Raw genomic sequence first — 19,532 nt, 5'->3', positions numbered from 1 at the left:
TTGCAAAATACCATAATGTCCAAATACTTCATCAGAATACTATACAATACCTACCAATTTCAAGTCTAAAAAAATACGGGCAGTTGCCAGAGAATAAAAATTTGATGTTGAGAGACAGATTGAACTTAAAATTAAACCACTTGGCTTTTCCACTTAAAAAACTTTTTTTTAGGAAGCCAAGTGGTTTGATTTCAAGTTCAATATGAAGAATTTCCACCAAGTGACGCCAGAAACTGTTTTATTTAAGAGACAGACATGAATTCGGAACATTTAGTGTCACCATATCCACATTGCTGAATGATAGGGATAAAGAAAATCAGGGCTTTCAAAAATTGAAGGCTGGTTTTTTTTGAGAATGAATCTTACACAATTCCAGGAATACTGCAAACTTAGATTTTTTATCAAACAATGTTGCCATAATTAATACCCAATCATCAAAATATTCCCCAAAATCATACCCAAGTTATTAATTAATCTCTTGTCATTTACCAAAGAAAGAGATCATTAAAACACAAAAGAAGCTTTATTCAGCATAAAGATATGCAAAGTCTGTATACTAATGCATGGATGAAACAATTATCTGGTTCTCTTGCTTCTCAGAGATGTCCCCATTCCTGAAAATGTAATGGCTGTAAACAACAATTTATTATAATTGGTGAACCGCCACTATATTGCAGCTGGCAATTAAAAATCTTCTGGTCCAACTTGTTGAAAGGTGAATGACCATGATACCTCTTAATTACCAACATGGAAAAGAAACATCTCTTTAAAGGCCTCTTTGGCTAATATTTTGGCTTTACCAGCACCAAGAAAAATTTAGTTACTGAATGTATTACTGTAGAATACTGTAAAATCATGTTCCAATGTGTAAAGTTAACAAATCACAGGCATTTGAAAGGCTATTTTTTGTTCAAAAATACAATTCGTACAAGTTACACTGAATTAACCTAACTCCCAATTCTCATTATTGTAGAAGTTCATCTTTCCCAAACAGGATGATTTGGGTTTGGTTGAGCAGGTAGAACTGGAGGTGATGAGTGAACCTTTCCTCCGACCTATGGGATGGTAGTAGATGATGACAGCATATCTCATGAGGTAGCTTCATCTGCAATGAATATGATGAATAGGAATAACCTGACCTCTTGTGTAATACTCTACCTGAATTCATGCCCAGGAAGGCTGGCCCAAGGCGGGGAAATCCTCTTGGCTATTCCGAATATTGGAGATATAGGAAAATATAAAAACCTAGAAAAATCTCGTGAATGATCAGAGGAGACATTGGTAGCATTCCACACCTGGACAGAGCCTCCAAGTAGCATTTTTCTTCCATCAATTTCTTAATAAGATTTGGTGGTCTTAATCATATTTACACCAGTTCTTAGTATGCAGCAACTCATCCCCCAGCCATTACATGGTTTATCCCAGTACTTACTCTAGCAAGAGATGTCAGACCTTGCATGCAAAGAAAGACATATTCCTTTGGTTGATTCTGTTAGTGAATTTCTCAGTTAGCCCTTGGGTAAATAATGGCATTTAAGATGCCCCATCATTTTAGTGGGGTATGCACTACAGAAACATTAGTCTGTACAACAGTGTGACACTCCACCAGCTTATGTTATTGTCCCTTTTAGAAATTGTTTCAGAAAAGCCAAATATATGGCACAATCATTGATGTAATTACAAAGTAATTTCTATTCCCATTCTCCGCAGTGTAGTCTACTACACTTAATTAAAATTGAAATGTTTAACTTGATCTGTTGTTGTCACATTAATTTGTATAAATTTTGTAAAACAATGATACTCAGAGTTTCACAAAGGTTTGGTATGATGAGTGATTATAAAATATGATCAAGTTTGTTTGATATCTTGCTTGCACCTCTTTCAACATCACAGAAGCATGCAACAATATCCAATTCACATTATAGCCAAGAGCTTAATAATAATCCCAACAACATTCCTTAATTGATTGATACATATTATACACCACTAAATATGATGATTTAATATAAGAAGTCAAAATAGGTAGAACTGACCATTTGGAGTAAAAATAACAGTCAGTATTGAATCCTAACCCGTAATTCAAACCTTCACATGCGCAGAAGACATGGGTGAGTTTTTAACAACAATTCTGGAAAAAAGGTGCATCTTACAAGCCATCAAACACGGGAAGTATAAGAACTTTTTCAATCTGGTAAGAATGGGATCACTAAAGGTAGTTATTTATTTATTTTTTAGTATTTAAATCTAGAATCACCAACCTAAATTATACACACTGCATAGCACTGCTCACAGTAGTGTGAACACCTGAGAGAGAGTCTAATAAGGAAACTATATTCTTTAATTGCCTATAATGGGGAACATGACCATGCCAATCAGGAAATGTGAGAAATATCAGCAACACTGCAATACTTATATGCCTGCGAGTTTACCTTAAGATTGAATAAATATTAACTAATTTAATAAGGAAAATGAACTTCATGCTGTAATGGAGATGTTCACAAAGATGATAACACCAATTAAGACAACCATTCACATCATTCTAGGAAATATTCTTTCCAAATGTTATTCAATTCTTTTATAATATGTTCTCATTTGTTTTTCATTAAATTAGTCAAACCAAAAAACACAGGTCTCATTACAGTTCATCATTAACAGTAAATATCACAGGACCATTACTTCAAAAATATATTAAAGTGGTAGTTATTGACATAATATCATCAAAAAAGAGAGAGTAAGCAACAATAGTGAACCTGCAATGAAATACTTACGATGCTTGGGAAGATGGGTTAATAGGATTTTCCGATTACTCCAATTACAAACGGATTACCTCGCAGAAGACATGTAGTACATGTGGTGCTGCTATTTAGAAACTTGTATTAACTTTTAGGCACTTAATTGTAAAATATATTGATGAAAGAGTGCAAAAAATAGGCTAATAACCCATTCCTGAGAGCAATTATACAGGGTGCAGTGCTTATATCCAGACAAATTTTAATAAGAATTTCCGGCCATATCATAGTTCCACTGAAGGTCACGATTGGCGTTCTTGAAAGTTATAGGCATCTAGTATACAGTCATAACCTGAAAATGGCCATGATGTTACGTACAAGTGTGGAGTACCCAGATAAACTGTAATAATAATAATAATAATAATACTTTATTCATTTTAAAAATGGTACAACCATATTAAATGTCGTCAATCATAATATTACTTAATATATAAACATAAGTTCTTAAATGTGATGAAGATTGTAACAAAAGAATTCATCCAATGAGTAAAGTGGGTGAGCAAGTAACCAGGTATATACCCTATTCTTGAAACTCTGGATACCATCTGATTTCAACTGAGTAGGCAGATAGTTATACAGTCGTATGTTCATATTGTGAAATGTGTTGTAAGTTGATGACAATCTACAATAAGTAGTATTTAGATTCGATTTACCTCTTGTGGAATAGTTATGGAGGTTGGATCTTAATTGGTAAGTTTCTAGATTAACTTTCACATGAATCAGAGCCTTAAAGATATACAAACAAAATACAGTCATGATTCTATACCTAATAAAAAAAGGTTTGCAGGAATCACGTGGTGGTATATTAGCAAGAGAGTGAATAGCTCTCTTTTGCAGTAGCAAAATTTGTTTAACATGAGGGGAATGACCCCATAACTCAACACCATAATTCAAATGACATTGAAAGAAGGCATGGTAAAGTGTTAAACGATACTCATTTGAATGATTTTTACGCTCTGAAATTGTTGCATTGAAATGCACATTAGCGGATGACTCCGTTAAAAGTTACTGTTGCGGCATCTCCCGCAGTTTCTTTGGAATTTGAGCTTTCTTAACATATAAACAGCTTTACTAAGTTTATTACAGGTCTGACTGATGTGAGTCTCCCAATTAAGTTTTGTATCAATATAAATTCCTAGTATTTTAGCAGTTTCAATATTAGTTGTTTTTGATTTAAGACTGCACACAATATGCTGAGTTTTGTTAGTATTTAATTGTAAATGATTAACATCAAACCATTCCTTAGCCTGTTTTTGGGTAGGGCTAGATCGTAACTTTGCATCTTCTGGATGTTGACACTTTTGTACAAAAGTAGTGTCATCAGCATATAAAACAGATCTAGGTTTCATATTACAGGGCAAATCATTAATCATGATAATGAAAAGTACTGGGCCAAGCACAGAGCCCTGTGGTACACCACATTTTACTTTAAGAGCTGCAGACCGACAGCCATCAAGTTCAACCAATTGGTGGCGATCATCCAAATATGACTTCATTAGTTTCAGTGCAACTCCCTTAATACCATAATATTCTAGCTTTGTTAGTAATATTGAATGATTAACACAGTCGAAGGCCTTACTAAGATCACATAGTGTCACTGAGACTGATTCCTTTTCTTCAAATGCATTAATGACATAATTAACTATGGACTCTACTGCCAAAATTGTAGATTTCCCAGATCGAAAGCCGTACTGGGATTTGGAAAAGAGATTATTTAACTCAAAAAAATTACATATTTGATCTTTCATAATAGCTTCAAAAATTTTACCAAAAACGGGGACTATGGAAATGGGGCGGTAGTTAGCTAAATCATCTTTATCACCTTTCTTATAGACAGGTACTGTTTTGGAATATTTTAGAGCTGTTGGAAAATCTCCTGTCTCAAAACATAAATTGACTAACATTGCTAATGGTTCCGCAATGAGCACAATGATGTCCTTTATTAGGGAGTTAGAAAGACCATAAATATCCTTACTGTTGGATTTTTTAAATTTTTTAACAGTCGATATAATATCAAGTGGAGTAACAAAATTCCATTTAAAATTTAAATTATTCGGAGGAAGATTTTGCAGCATATTACCAATATTGGCAGCATCAACTTTTCGAGAGAACAAATTGTCTTCAACAGCTTTTAAGAAAAAATTATTTACAGCATCTGGGGTGAAAGGAAGATTTTCTTTTCCATTACCATGACCAACTTCTTGATTGATTACACTCCATGCTGCCTTTTGTTTATTTTTTGCATTCAATATAAAATCCTTGTAAGCATTATTTTTTGCACACCTAACTAAGTTATAATAATCTCTTTTGTATTTCAAGTAGGCCTCTTTGTCATGCCGGCTTCCACTGGTTTTGTAAGACTGATAGTAACTAAGTAAATCATTTCTAAGAGCTAATAACTCCCCAGTATACCAGAGATTTTTTTTATTTTTAGTGGGGATAGAGTTTAGAATTTTTTTAGGAAAGCATTGCTCAAAAATGCCTAGGAAATTACCTAAAAAACTTGAGAAACATGTTTGTTCTACAGAGTCTGTGCAAAAACCATGCCAATCAATACAAGATAGAAGCAGTTGGAAACTCTCTAAACCTTCTATTGTTATAGGCCTCACAATTATGGTTTTACCTCTATTTGGATATATCTTTTGAGTTATTTGAGTATTAAAAGTGAAGCTTATACCTTGATGGTCAGATAGGAGATAGTCAATAACACTTATACTGTACAGTTCAGGACCATAATTGGTAATTACATTATCTAGGCAGGCAGAAAGTCGAGTAGGCTGTTTGTTTGCCCAGTATAAATTATAAGAAAGCAAAAGATTTTCAAGAACCTGACAATCACTAGTTTTTAGTGTTATGTCAATGTTGAGATCTCCACAAATTATGATATTGGCTTTCAGAGTCAAGAATAGGGATAGTACTAGTTCCAGTTGATTGCAGAAGTGTTCAAAAACACCATTAGGGGAGCGATACACAGAAGCAATGATCAAATTCAGGTCCTTCAATATGATCGCAGATATTTCAAAGTGCAATTCCAGACAGAATTTGTCCAAGTCAATTACCTTGAAGGGCATACCTTTCAAGACATAAATACAGGTACCACCGTTTTTTGCTACAGATCGGCAGTAGAAAGATGCTAAGCCAAAATCACTAATTTTATACACATCAAATTCATTTTTCGTGATCCAGTGCTCATTGAAACATAGCACATTGTAGCCACCATGTTTGACTATTGCCTCTATATCGTATCCCAGATCAAGTGTTTACCATATTGTGGCTAAGTATAATGCTTTGGAGAAGTCTGGGGAAAGCTTCACTAATCTAAATTTCATTCGAGGAAATGCATGCTTGTCCGGATTTAAGTGCCACATCCTGTATAGTAACTGAAGAAAATCCATGAAAGCTGCCCAGTTCATGAAAATTGCCAAGAAAATACACAAAAAAATACTTTACAAATGCTGTATGATCTGGCATGGAAGACAAAAACTCATCACTGAGTAAAACATATCCGATATACATACTACTTATTCAGTGACATTGTAATGCAATGCATCCAATGAATGAATTATATAGTCATTTAGGTCATAATAAAATATTTTTGCCATAAAATCAAACATATAAGTGCAAGCTTTGCTAGGTTTCTGATGCCTAACATAAACCCTTGTTCATGGTTCATATTGGTGTAGATAATTTCTCCATATTATTAGATGTAGTTTTAAGTAGATAAGCTATATAATATAGATATTACAATACCAGTTCATTTGTAAATTACATGGAACATATCATTTTGGAGCTTTAAGGAATATGGCATTCCATTTAGCACAAATTAAAATGATAGGGTTGTGTGTATGCATTCATGCAATCAGTTATTTCTCACCTTATTTAAATCTAATCTAAAACACAACTATTGTGATAAATTAACTAAAAATTATCTTTCCATGAAAATAACAAGCAACCTCATATATTAACATTTTAGGAAGGCGAATATAAAGGTTAAAAACCTTAATAAATCAGATTTTTACCTGAAATCAAAAATTTAACAAGCACCATGGCAAAATCTAAGAGATAAAATTAGCCTAGATATACTTATAGAAATACATTTTTATATCATACAGAAATCTTAAAGACAATGCTAACACTGCGGTGGCTCAGTATTCAGAACAATAATATGTAAGCATGAGGAAATAATTACAATCTCACCGCTTTGAAAGGAGGTGATATAGAAAATTTTCTGCCTGGAGATAAATATCATTAGTTTAACTTCAAATTAGAACTAAAATGTTTTTCTAACCTCACTTTCAATGATACAAAAACGTTTCAATACAACGCAAGTATTTACCCCAGATCATTGCTCAATCAAACAAAAGAATGATGTGAACATTAAATTATAAATAAGCCTCAATAAAAACAAAGAGTAGAAAATGAACTAGAAAGTAAAAATTAAGAATATACATCAGAAAATTAACTCTTACAAAGATTTTTCTCAATATGGCATTTCAGGGGTGCAACCATTGAATTCCTTTTTAAATATACCTTCTCTAAACCCCATTAATACAAAGATACTCCAGAACTGCCTTATTAAAGATCCGCTTCATTTGGTCCATTATTTTACAAACAATTCACATATAATTCCATCGTAATATTTTTCATTGAAACCTTCCTCTATACTCTTTATATAGGTGTTCCATTATTTCCCTCCCCACTAAGAATCTCCTTGTGGATTCCTGAAAATCATTTTCATAAATGCCTTTTTTTTACCTATCCTTCATATGTGCCTTCTTTGAAATCCTCTTCATTTTTGCCTTCTTTGGAATCCTCTTCAAATGTGCCTTCTTTGGAATCCTCTTCATTGGTGCCTTCTTTGAAATCCTCTTCATTGGTGCCTTCTTTGGAATCCTCTTCATATATGCCTTCTTTGGAATCCTCTTCATATATGCCTTCTTTGAAATCCTCTTCATTGGTGCCTTCTTTGGAATCCTCTTCATATATGCCTTCTTTGGAATCCTCTTCATATATGCCTTCTTTGAAATCCTCTTTATTGGTGCATTCTTTGGAATCCTCTTCATATGTGCCTTCTTTGGAATCCTCTTCATATATGCCTTCTTTGAAATCCTCTTTATTGGTGCATTCTTTGGAATCCTCTTCACATGTGCCTTCCTTTAAATCCTCTACATATGCGCCTTCTTTGGAATCCTCTTCATATATGCCTTCTTTGGAATCCTCTTCATATATGCCTTCTTTGGAATCCTCTTCATATATGCCTTCTTTGGAATCCTCTTCATATATGCCTTCTTTGGAATCCTCTTCATATATGCCTTCTTTGGAACCCTCCTCATATATGCCTTCTTTGGAATCCTCTTCATATATGCCTTCATTGATAAAATCTTCATATATTCCTTTGAAATCCTCTTCACATGCTACTTCTTTGAAATCCTCTCCATGCATGACTTAAAAACCTATGCATACGCTCCATTAAAACAAACTCTTCATATTCATCTTTACCAGAATTAATACCCAGATCCATGTAAGTCTGTCAATGTGCTTTAGTTAGTTAAGGTACCAAGGCAAACTCTAACAAAGTGACTAAGTTATGGTTTTAAAATAATGCAATGCCTCTGTATCTTTTATAATAGCACACTTTAAAGAGACCTTGGACTTCCTACTTTGATACATTTGAGACCCAGAGAATAGGTTTAAGAGGTTATCAAGTTAGGTTGGTTAACGATAGGTACTGATGAATTTTTGGAATTACATGACTAATAATGAACAATCTCAAATGCATACCATTCAGCCTTATGTAGACATCTTTTTAGAATCACCAGTTAATGTTCCATCCACCTTTAATGATGGCCTCCCTCCTGGGAAATGTTTCTACTAAGAATCATAGACTACCTCAGATATCCAAGCAAGAAAATTGTTTTCACTGTGCTGACTCAATTCATATTCAGTAAATTATCAGCAAGCCACCATTAGTCATAAATTTATTTCTTCTTGCACTTAACAGGTAACCTAAAAAAGGTAAAAGAACATATTAGTCTTCAAAAAAGTAACTGAAATCTGTTATATTATTAAAGATAATAGAGTAATCATTAGAAATATATGCATTAATAATAATGACTAGGTAATCTACAGGTTTAGGTAGATTTTGGTTGGACACAACTACCAATTAAAAACTTTGTTTCTCCTAAAAAACATTACCCAATATCCTACACTACAGCAAGCCCCTCTTCATCTCTGTGTACTTTCTTCCTTCGTCCAATCCAATATACAGGTACCTATCCTGTTCCTACCCTTTCCTTGTTGACCCAACATTCTCCCTTATATTACAGTCTTTAATATCCTACTAGATCAATATGCCCTTCATCCATTTTTCCCACATCCTTAAGATTTATCCCAACAATCCCCTCTCGTCATCCAACATACCTAGCACTTCCTCATTTGTTTGCCTTTTGGTTCATTTCACTTTCTCCATCCTTCTCCACACCCACATTTCAAAAGCCTCCAATTTACGTCAATCCTGCTTCAGTGACGATTTTTCTGTCATACCTACCTGCGCTCTGCATCAAAGTTACGAAGAGCCCTTTTTTAACATGCCTGTCATCATTTATTCAACCTGATTGTGAAAGCCTCTTTACCTAGTGCAATTCTTTTCCTTATACCCCTATTACTTTGACCATTTTGGACATAAAAACTACCACGATACGTTAACTGTTCCACCAGCTCTAGTTTTTGCCCTCCTATTTTAATTTACAGTTTAGCCTTGCTCTTTAGATGCATGGGAAATCAAACTTATCATTCTGTGGTCCTTACATGAAGCAACTTATACCCTTTTTGGAATAGGAACTAACAATGATCTGACAAAGTGTGCCGGCCAGATTCCTTCCTCTTAGATGTTACATATCAGTCCATATACTCTCCATCCCACAGTTTCCTTAACACTTAAGTAGTTCTTGAGGAATGCTGTTAACTCCCATGGCCTTATTTGATTTCATCTCTCTTAATGCACTTTCTATCTCATTGCGGAGTATGCTTGGACCAAAGCTATTACCAATAACGTCATATTTTCTTTCAATGTCGAAGCTTTTTGGCCTGAGTTCTTCAATGTACAGTTCTTCTATATATTCCTTCCATTACTGTTGGATCTTTTCTGCTTCAACTATTATATTACCCAATTTATGTAAAACTGTTAACTCAGATCTTCCCATCTTACTTTCTGATAGTATTATAACCTTATTGTATAGTGCAACAATTTTACCCTTCCTCTGCAAACTTTCCATATCCCTGCACTGCATCTTCCACCATGCTTCTTTTGCTTTATTTGTTACCCATCTAAATTTATTATTTAACTCTTTATACTTCTTTCTGCCTAATTATATGCTTACATTCTTCCATTTCCTTCTCTCATCCATCTTTCTAATCATCTCATCCGTGACCCATGATTTCCTTGTCCTTATCCCTTTAACAGTTCCTATAGTTTCTTTTAAGGCTTTTGATATATATCCATTTTTCCTCAATAGTACTCAGCTCTTTTCCCTCATCCATGATTTTTTCTACAGCCTGCTCATACTTCCTTGTCAATCCAATTAATGCTTCTCTATTCATTCTCCTTCCAGGCACACCTGCCTAATCTCTTTGAATTGGATGCTACACTTCATGAGCACTAAATTGTGATCAGAGTCTGCATCCGCTCCCGGGAAACTGCAAATCGATCATACTATTCCTAAATCTCTGCCGAACCATAATATAATCTAACTGATACCTTTCTGAGTCACCTGGCATTTTCCATATATAACTATGCCTTTTATGATATCTAAACCAAGTGCTCGTGATGACTAACCCCTATCTCCTGCAGAGTTCAATTGCTTTCTCCTTGTGGTCATTCCTCATTCCTAAAGTATAGTTCCCCACCTCATCACCACCTCTTTCTTTACCTGCCATCGCATTCAATCCCCAATCACTGTCAAATGTTTCCCTGCAGGAACACACGGGATTGTCCTCTAACTGATCGCATACCCTATCAACTTCTTCCTCCTAATAATTGCTTGCTGACATTACAAGGGAAATTTCATTTTGATATACCATATCTGTGTGATCAATTTTGTGAGACAGGGCCAGTAAAATCTGTAATGCTCACCTTAATTTAAAAAACAATATTTTGCATTGGGATTAATCATAGACCAAGTAGAACGCTTCAAGTTGACGTTTCCACAGCCACTACTTATTTCAGAAAAAGACGGTTAAAATACAAGTTTTGAACAACATTGTATAAAACGGCCCCATAGAATATGATTCTCACCTTTGCTCAGGTCATTAGACTAGGAGTTCATTTAGAAAGTATACTATTCTACTTTTAGAGATAACATAATGTAGAAATATGCACAATGAAACTGACGCTACAATTCATGAGCACTAAATAAGCAAAAATGGTGAGGTTATTTACGAAAATTTGTTATCGCATAAAAAGTCTAAGTCGTTCCAAGAAGCATTTAGAAAATGTGTTACATTTGCGATAATCACCATTTCAACTCGGAAAATATCTTAAAGGTAATTTCTTGGAAAATGGTCCACCACTGAAAAATATAAGTTAAAGAGAATTAACTTCAGAATCCATTATGAGCAACAAATGCATTTAATTGTTAGCCTTATATTAACAAATTCACAATATATTGTTTCCTTATAAAATGTCTAGATGGCCCAGGAAATAATTTTCATTTATAGAACCAATGTTGATTAATTGATACGGAGGCTCTTAAACACTGCTGGACCAGTTAATAATAAGGTAATGGAAAATTACTCATCTCTGTGACGAAGACAGTACTTCTGCATTAATTTTATCTGGACCAAAATAATTTTCCTTATTTTCAGACTTAGAAGTAAAATACAAGTGAACTCGTAGAAACCATCAACAAGAAGGTAAAATTAGGAGGCATATTGGAAGGAAAGTTGTAAATGCCCTAGTACTTTCATCGCAAAATTAGCTGTACATTTTTGCTAACATTAGTCTTCTTTAACATTTGTACGTCACTGCCGTTGTGTACAATCTACAAATATTAATAAGAATTGCCAACCAAAGCAGAAGATCCGTTTCAAATATAAGAAACTCAAGAAAATGAAACCACGGCAAAGCTTTTAACAGTTGCGTCGATGTTAGCAATCCTTAAATTATAACGTAAACAGAAATTATTATTCCAAAATCCTGTTCCGAAAACATGGATTAAAAAGATTCATTTAAGTGTTAACTACATCAAGAATCGAATCGACGATTAAAATAATATAAAAAAATACTATCACCATTGCAGTTCAGGCAGTAGAATAGCCAACATCCCGCGCACTTAACTTCTCCGATATCTGCGAATGAAATTTCTTAAGGTAATGTATACAACGAACAAATGACAACACTAAAGCGTATTGAATTAAACCAATAATACCAGGCTAAACGCGAGACATTCTTAAAGTTAATTATCTGGCTATGATCTAATCGGGAGCTTGATACTGTATTCAGAATGACAATTCAGCTACCTCCGAACTGGTTATACATTATGGCACATTCTTTTAGGTGCCTAAATATAAGGCCTCAGAAGGCTGCTGTTGCGTTGGGACACCTGACGCAGTTGAACTGACATCTTTGTACCTCAGAATAAGGAATTAACAGATGATGTATGAATGAAAATGTTTTGAATTTGGGGATAGTTTATGCAAAAATGTTTCGTTGTTGCAAAAGTCACGTCATGGTTTTTGCGCAATTCTGAGTTTATTTGACACTATATTCTGTGACTATGTTATCAGTGACTATGTTACAATAATGTTATCAGTTTATTTAGATTTAATTTATTTGTTCAAATTATATTTATATCAATAATTTCAGGCGTTTTATAGTATTTTACTCCAGGGCTGTTTTCGGTCATTAACCCTTTTCAATACGCGTTAGTTTTTTCAGATATAACAAGTACACGAACGAGGCATGAATACAATCACAGTGGTATCCAAGGAAATAGGAATGATCAGAATAACTTAAAGAGACGATATTCTTTGACATAATGATGAAGTACCAAACCGATAACCCCCCCTGTATGACAACCCCCCTGGCAATGGTCAGAACGCATGAAGAAAAGTACACCAATATAAGTATTTAATATATGGGCATTACAGCAGTCCTCCTTACCACCTTTAAAATCTGCTGTTTTTCAGATCACTTGTTATTTTATCTACAACTTTCTTCTGGAGATTATAAAGTTCTCATGTGGAGTCAAACCCAGGACTCCGGAGCTATATTTTTTGTGAATTACAATGCCTAGTTTCCAGAGCTTACAATATTTCTGAAGGGATTCATTCTACCAATTTATAAACAACTTAACTGAAAGATTTTGTTAACTAATTTTAGGGAAATGCATCTAATTTTCATAGTTAACAGTATTGTGCAATCACTTGACTTTGCTCTTTAGGCATTTCTCATTCTGATAACTATCTTCCATGTCGAAGGTGCAATACACTCACCTGCTAATCCAGGGTCCATAGGTTTGAATCCTGCCAAAAAGGTTACACCTGAGTTATAGCTGATCTCTAACAAGGAATGTAGGTAGTTTTTGTGACAATCCTTTTTGTGTTTTTTGCTATAAAAATTAAAAAAAAAGACCAATGTGGCTGGTTTTGAGAATTGTGGCAAATAAAAATTCCCTTCTTGTAGTTTCAACCATAGGGTATCCCGGAAGTAAACAGTTCCAAAATCCTGCAAACTAATTACTCATTATGAGGGAAATTCTCAAGTCATACCAGTGATATCAACATGGGCAATCACAATCATATAACAGTTTTGCAAGTATTTTACATAATCCATGAAATATTTTTCTGAATTCTACCTTAATCCAAACGTCAGTTTGCTGTAAACCTCCATTATTCAGATCTTTCACTTGTTTCAAAACTGGATTTTCAAAAGTTGAAGTTTCACATTATGAACAAATTATAAAAACTTCCATCATTCATTCACTGATTAATCCATATGTAACCTCACATGGTTACATATCTGAGTTTTAGGAAATAAAAGCGCAAAACAAACTTTTTAATAGTTTTATTTTCTTAGGGAAACAAAACAATAATTTGAACTGATTATTGCCAATACTCTTGCCAATAGTGTCCATATACTTTACAGCAACAGAAGAGCCATTCACAATGAAGCAACTTTAAAATTTCTAAATTGGTCATGGTGCCAGAATGGTAATCCCATAAATAAATTTGCAATTTGGTTTTACAATAGAATGGTAAAATAACAATTATTCCACTCACACACATCATTATTCCACTATATAGGGAAAAAAGGATTGATCATGAGCAATAGATACATAATTTAATGTAAACATTTAAATGGAAGCAACAATTTCATGCCAAGCCATTTTATTATATCTTTTTGAGGAAATAAGAGACATGTATGCTACCTCTTTGCAATTTGTGTCATATTACAATCAACATTTCACCATTATCCTTCTTCATTATTCATCTTTAACATTACTTTTTCCTTTTCTAGAAAAATGTATCAACCCTTAACATGGTGATGGTGCTGATATTTCCTTTATGGCAGCATACTTTAGGATTTTTAATATGTTTATTCTCTCATTCAATCTTGTCCCATATTTCACCCTTATCGAAATGCATACATGCACTTTTCACCATGCTTTCACATTAATAATAGCATGAACAGTAACTCACAACACCAGGGAATATTTCTTCAGCATCTCCCTAGAATAATTTCTAAAATAGTTCTCAATACAGTGCATGTCTCCTGTATTATTTTGATTTTTGACATTTAGAAAAATTATCCTATAACTAAAAATTTTGTGGAGAAATATAATTTGAATCTGAGCTATTTTAAAATCCAAATGAATGTCATTATCATTTTTGTATATTTTTAAGACAAGCAGTAAATTAGTCTCTGAATGCTCACTGTCTTTCTCTTTTTTCTAAAACAGGAAATTAGAACCATGCCAAATGAATCTACTTCCTCTCATGCCAAATACGGTCATACATTTCAGCAAAGAGCCTATGAAAAAATCCCCTATATTTCCTCCAATAATACAAAAGAGTTATAATTTTGTGGCTGCAAAAATATAATATGTGCTTACTATTCTCAATGCACGGATTACTCATTTAATCTCCAAATTTATGATTTTTTTATGCTTGTAGAATGTGTTATCATTGGAATTATTCATGCTAAGTGGAAAGTTTTTCATTTTCAGATTAGAACTGTAAGGCACTTCCACTTTACCTTGAAATTTGAGGATTTGCTCAAAGATACTTTTTCACAACAAAAATACTTATGGATTTTCAATTTTTTCTTTCTTTATTGGAACAACTAAATAAAATTAGCTCCTATACTATGGTGATATTTTATAGGGAATGTCCATTTCTAAACGATGAGTATTAAATGTACTTTAAAGTATGTCATCATCAGTACTTTTAAACGTGTTTTAGAAATCTAATTAAAAGACCTTGAAACTTAGTTAACTCTAATAGTTATGATGAAAACTTTCCATTTTTAAATCTTTTATAATCATTGTGTTCAATTGCAATAATGTGACTTTCTGCATCTGGAATGATGGTGGCTCTGAGAGAAAGAAGAAATGAAACTTTTCATTTGGTATAACATTTATATCCCCTAATATGTATGAAATGCCTTTCTTGTTGCACATGATTGGGAAATACAATGAGGCAATGACAGTATTTAACTGTCATTCTCTTTCACTAGATTAATAATTCAGAATTCACAAATTACTGAAGATGTTTATGCTTGTTACTTATATGTTTCTGTACAATGAATAGGTACCTGCAATGAGGCATCTGCTAATTCAATTAATAAATGGTAATTTATGTGCATTTGACTCAGATGACTTATAGCCACTAAAAATGAAATAAATAACAATTTATAAGCCTCAAAAGTTGTGCATTAACAAGTCAACAATCTTTGTGTTATGCATTTTTATATGCATACTGGCCTGGATTTCTGATAATTGATGTAGTATATCTGTGCCACACAAAACACTGGTCAAAGGTATTTCCTGAATTACAATATCTAAAAAAATAAGATGAGTCAACTGTGGCAGGATTTATTTAGCTACAACATATGTTGATTCTCGTAGCTTACTAAATGCACAGTTTCACTTTCATTGCATCTAACTACAATTTTAGCCTCCCAATCATACTAAAAAGATCAATTTAGTTTCCAAAACATTTTATGAAAATTGATTCAGTGCAGCTAAATCAATGCCAGAGTTAACTTAGTAAATAGAGGAGTAACCAACAATGCTGTCTTCATTGTTAGGAATGCATTACTAATAGGTATTAACCATTCAAACCATTTGGTTCTATTATACAAATAAGCATTTAACAAACAATATTTCTAAAATTATTATGTGCAATCATATATTACAAATTATTCAAATCCATCTACACTGTATTATAAGTATTTAACAACAATAACCTGGACAATGTGCATTTCAGTGATTAGCATGGTCAATACAATGTGCCTACCGCTTGATTTCAATTGCACTCATCTTTCAGCAAGAGATGAAAGTTTTACTTAAAAAAATACCATTAATCCAAATTGCAACAAGGATGAAACATCTTGTGCATTTGTTTTCACAAGCCACAAATTGCACTTAAAGGCTTATGATTCAGCTATTTATACAACATCAACAAAAAAGAGATCATGCATAGGGATGAAAGACTAGTTCATTATTTGCAAAGTAAAATTGTTGGAGCCTTCTAGTTACAGACTACAAGTTAATAAAAATCTTTGCACAGCTGATAACTGCAGTAGAGACTATTCATGACACATTTATGGGACAACCGAACACAAACATTTACATCATAAATGCATGAGTCATGCTTTTCTCATAGTAAAATTTAACTTGAAGTTTTGGCAAAGTGTAATTGAAACTGGATGTTATTCAGACTGGGTTTCCATTATTTTAAATGAATTATAATCTACCACTGTCAAATAATTTTCAATAGTTTTCATTTAGTAGAGTAAGTCATATTTTTCAGGTTTCACTAGAGCTCCTTATTACACTTTTATCTTCAAGTTTCTTCATTAATCATTGTAAAGGGGAAATGATGACTCCTTACATATGATTAACGATGGCTCTTTCAGAGGTATTGATAAAAAAATAGTACATTGAAGAAATTTATTAATATTGAAAGTTTCAAATTAGGCCAATTTTTTGGCTCACATAAACTTGATGATATCCAGGGTTGATTTAGTCATATTTAGTGGTAATTCTTAAATTTCAGGGTTGGAGTTAATTACTCAAAGTTACCACATAGGGAGTAATTGTACAGTAGGTAATAGTTTTACAATATGACCATGATCTGTTGCATATAGCTTAGACAGCATGCATTGATTCAAGTAATGTTCATTCTGGGCAAGTTATATCAATCATGAGTCTGTATTTTAAGTTTGAGTGTGATTACCACAAATGCATTAACTATCATCAGCGAGTATTGGAGAGCATGAGAGACACAACACCTCACTTAATGTCTACACATAATCAATTTATAATATCCATAAACAATCATTCAACCACAAAAGATAAATAAATTATATCACTATTCACTCACTCATGTTATTAGACTAGATAATGATTCAGTTTCTTACTTGTTATATTTTGTTCAATAGGAAAATTTAGCGTGATGTTTCGAAAATTCCTGGCCACTGATCAACAGTAAAGTTGACTTATAAGCAGAACAAAACACTTCAGCATTTGAAATCATATTGTCCCTTTGACAAAGATGGATCTATATACAGAGTATTTACAAAACTTATTGTATGCTTCAGCAAGAATATCTTCACTGGACCAGAATTAAAACTGGTTTTGGACGTCCTGCTTCCTTCTCCAAGTTCCATTTTATGCCTTGCTGATGCTATACAGCAGTCTCCAAAATTTTTAAGTTGGGCAAAGTACTGAAAAAATTGGGATTATTTGTCAGCAATGTTTGCATAAATGTAGCATCAATGGAAGACGGAGTACACTAAGCAGGTAAATAATCATGACTACCAACATTCTATGAAATTATGAATGGCATGAAGAGGGATGAATTCAAATAGGAAGACAAAGAAACTACCTTTGGTTTAATTTCTAGTTTAACTATTAAAAAATGAGAAATATACAAGAATTTAAGATTCATCAAAGTATTTATTTCCCTATTAAGCATTTGGGAAGTTTCTACATTCTAGATCAAAATGAATCCTTAGAATGCTCAATTAAATACAAGTTGCAATTGGAAGTAAGAAGAAATATAAGCAGAAGATATAAATATTCAATCACATCCAGCTTTGCCCGAGTGTGATTTATTATTACTAATATCATCTCAGAAAATCCACTGAGTCAAAATTATGGTTCTTCAATCATGGTTGCAGGGAATAGGAAATATCACTGATAGCCCATTGATAACCAACATCATAGAAGTTTATACAACTCATTCTTATATAATAATGATAACATATATTTAATGTAAGTCAAGTTTATCTACATACCTTTTAATATATAATCTGTGAGAAGTGTGGGAACTGTAGGACTATCTTCATTAATTGCTTTCAAAACTGCAAGGTAACAAAATGCTCAATCATTAAACTATCATATTGCCATTTCTGTAATGTGAATCAGCTTACAAGAAGATTCTTTATGTACATAACAAGCAATTAATACTTGCATAAAAATAGAAATCAGTGCATCCATATTTCATGACCAAACATATTTTCTATCTCAGCTCACTAATTCATAATTATGGGGTGTCCAATGATTTTCCAAACTCATTTCATTTCTGAATTTATGATGCAATTATATAACAACTAAAGCCAGATTTTAGCACCATCAGGGCTATTAAATTATAGCAGCTTAAAATTTTGAGCAGCCACAGAGTCTGATCTTTTTTTTTTGATTTTGTCAACATAGATCAGGAATCTATTGGTTATACACAAGCAAGAGCAGCATCTCAAGTTGTCAAAATATGATTACAATAATGAGAGCTATGAGATTTTCAGAGCAGTGCATGGTTTGACAAGTTTACAAGAAAAACCGGCATCCTCAGCATTGTGAGGCATGGTGAAGCAGAAAGCTCTTGAGTCAAAAGCAGCAGAGAACTTCAACAGTAACTTCAAGGAACTCAAAGATTCTGAGGGTTACTGGCCTGAAAAAGTTTTTAATTGTGACAAGACGGGTTTCTTCTGGAAGAATATACCTAAGCAAACTTATATTTCTGCATGTAACAGTAGAAGAGAATGCATTGCCCGGCCACAAGCCAATGAAAGGCCATCTCACGCTGCTATTTTGCACAAATGCAAATGGTGACTTGGAAATCAAAGCCCTGCTTGTACCATTCAGAAAGTCCATGAGCCTTCAAGAAGTATTAAGTCCAAAAAAACAGGCAAAATGAGATGTGGAAGTTTCCTGCAGTATACCTAGTGAGCATATTTTCTAAGTGCTTAACATTTAGTACATAAATATGCACACTGAGTACACTAATCACTGCAAAAACCTCCCATTAAAGATAAACTGAATACTTACTTTTGATAAGAACTTGCAAAGCTTGGTTGTCTGGAGGTCCACTCCCCAAGTGGTAGGGGATTACAGTAGTTAGATACTGAAATAAAGAAGTGACACAAATTAGCACTGACTACATAAATAATAGGATCATATTTTGAAATCTATATGATCATTCATTTAAAAATCATACATTAATTTTTTATAAAATGTTTGG

General features: G+C 33.3%; 1 protein-coding gene and 1 long non-coding RNA gene across 2 annotated transcripts in view; both read right to left on the bottom strand.

Annotated features, from left to right (window-relative positions):
• Positions 1-221: 221 nt before the first annotated feature.
• On the bottom strand, positions 222-3,124 carry LOC139687945 (uncharacterized). Its single transcript, XR_011700706.1, has 2 exons — positions 2,769-3,124; positions 222-1,105 (listed from the first exon to the last, which is right to left on the bottom strand). It is a non-coding gene; the product is annotated as an uncharacterized lncRNA (long non-coding RNA).
• A 10,735-nt stretch (positions 3,125-13,859) lies between these two features.
• Unc-76 (fasciculation and elongation protein Unc-76) overlaps positions 13,860-19,532 on the bottom strand; it is a 190,131-nt gene continuing 184,458 nt past the window's right edge. Inside the window, exons 6-8 of the mRNA XM_071584538.1 lie at positions 19,340-19,415; positions 18,310-18,375; positions 13,860-17,736 (exon numbers count right to left, since the gene is read on the bottom strand). Coding sequence (XP_071440639.1) covers positions 17,720-17,736; positions 18,310-18,375; positions 19,340-19,415 — 159 coding nt within the window. The 3' untranslated portion in view covers positions 13,860-17,719. The remainder of the gene's footprint in view (positions 17,737-18,309; positions 18,376-19,339; positions 19,416-19,532) is intronic.

Source organism: Hetaerina americana, unplaced genomic scaffold (assembly GCF_022747635.1).
Source record: "Hetaerina americana unplaced genomic scaffold, ioHetAmer1.1.p SCAF_2, whole genome shotgun sequence".
NCBI lineage: Eukaryota > Metazoa > Arthropoda > Insecta > Odonata > Calopterygidae > Hetaerina > Hetaerina americana.
The sequence above is the reverse complement of the archived record's forward strand: the minus strand, read 5'-3'. Positions and strand labels throughout refer to the sequence as shown.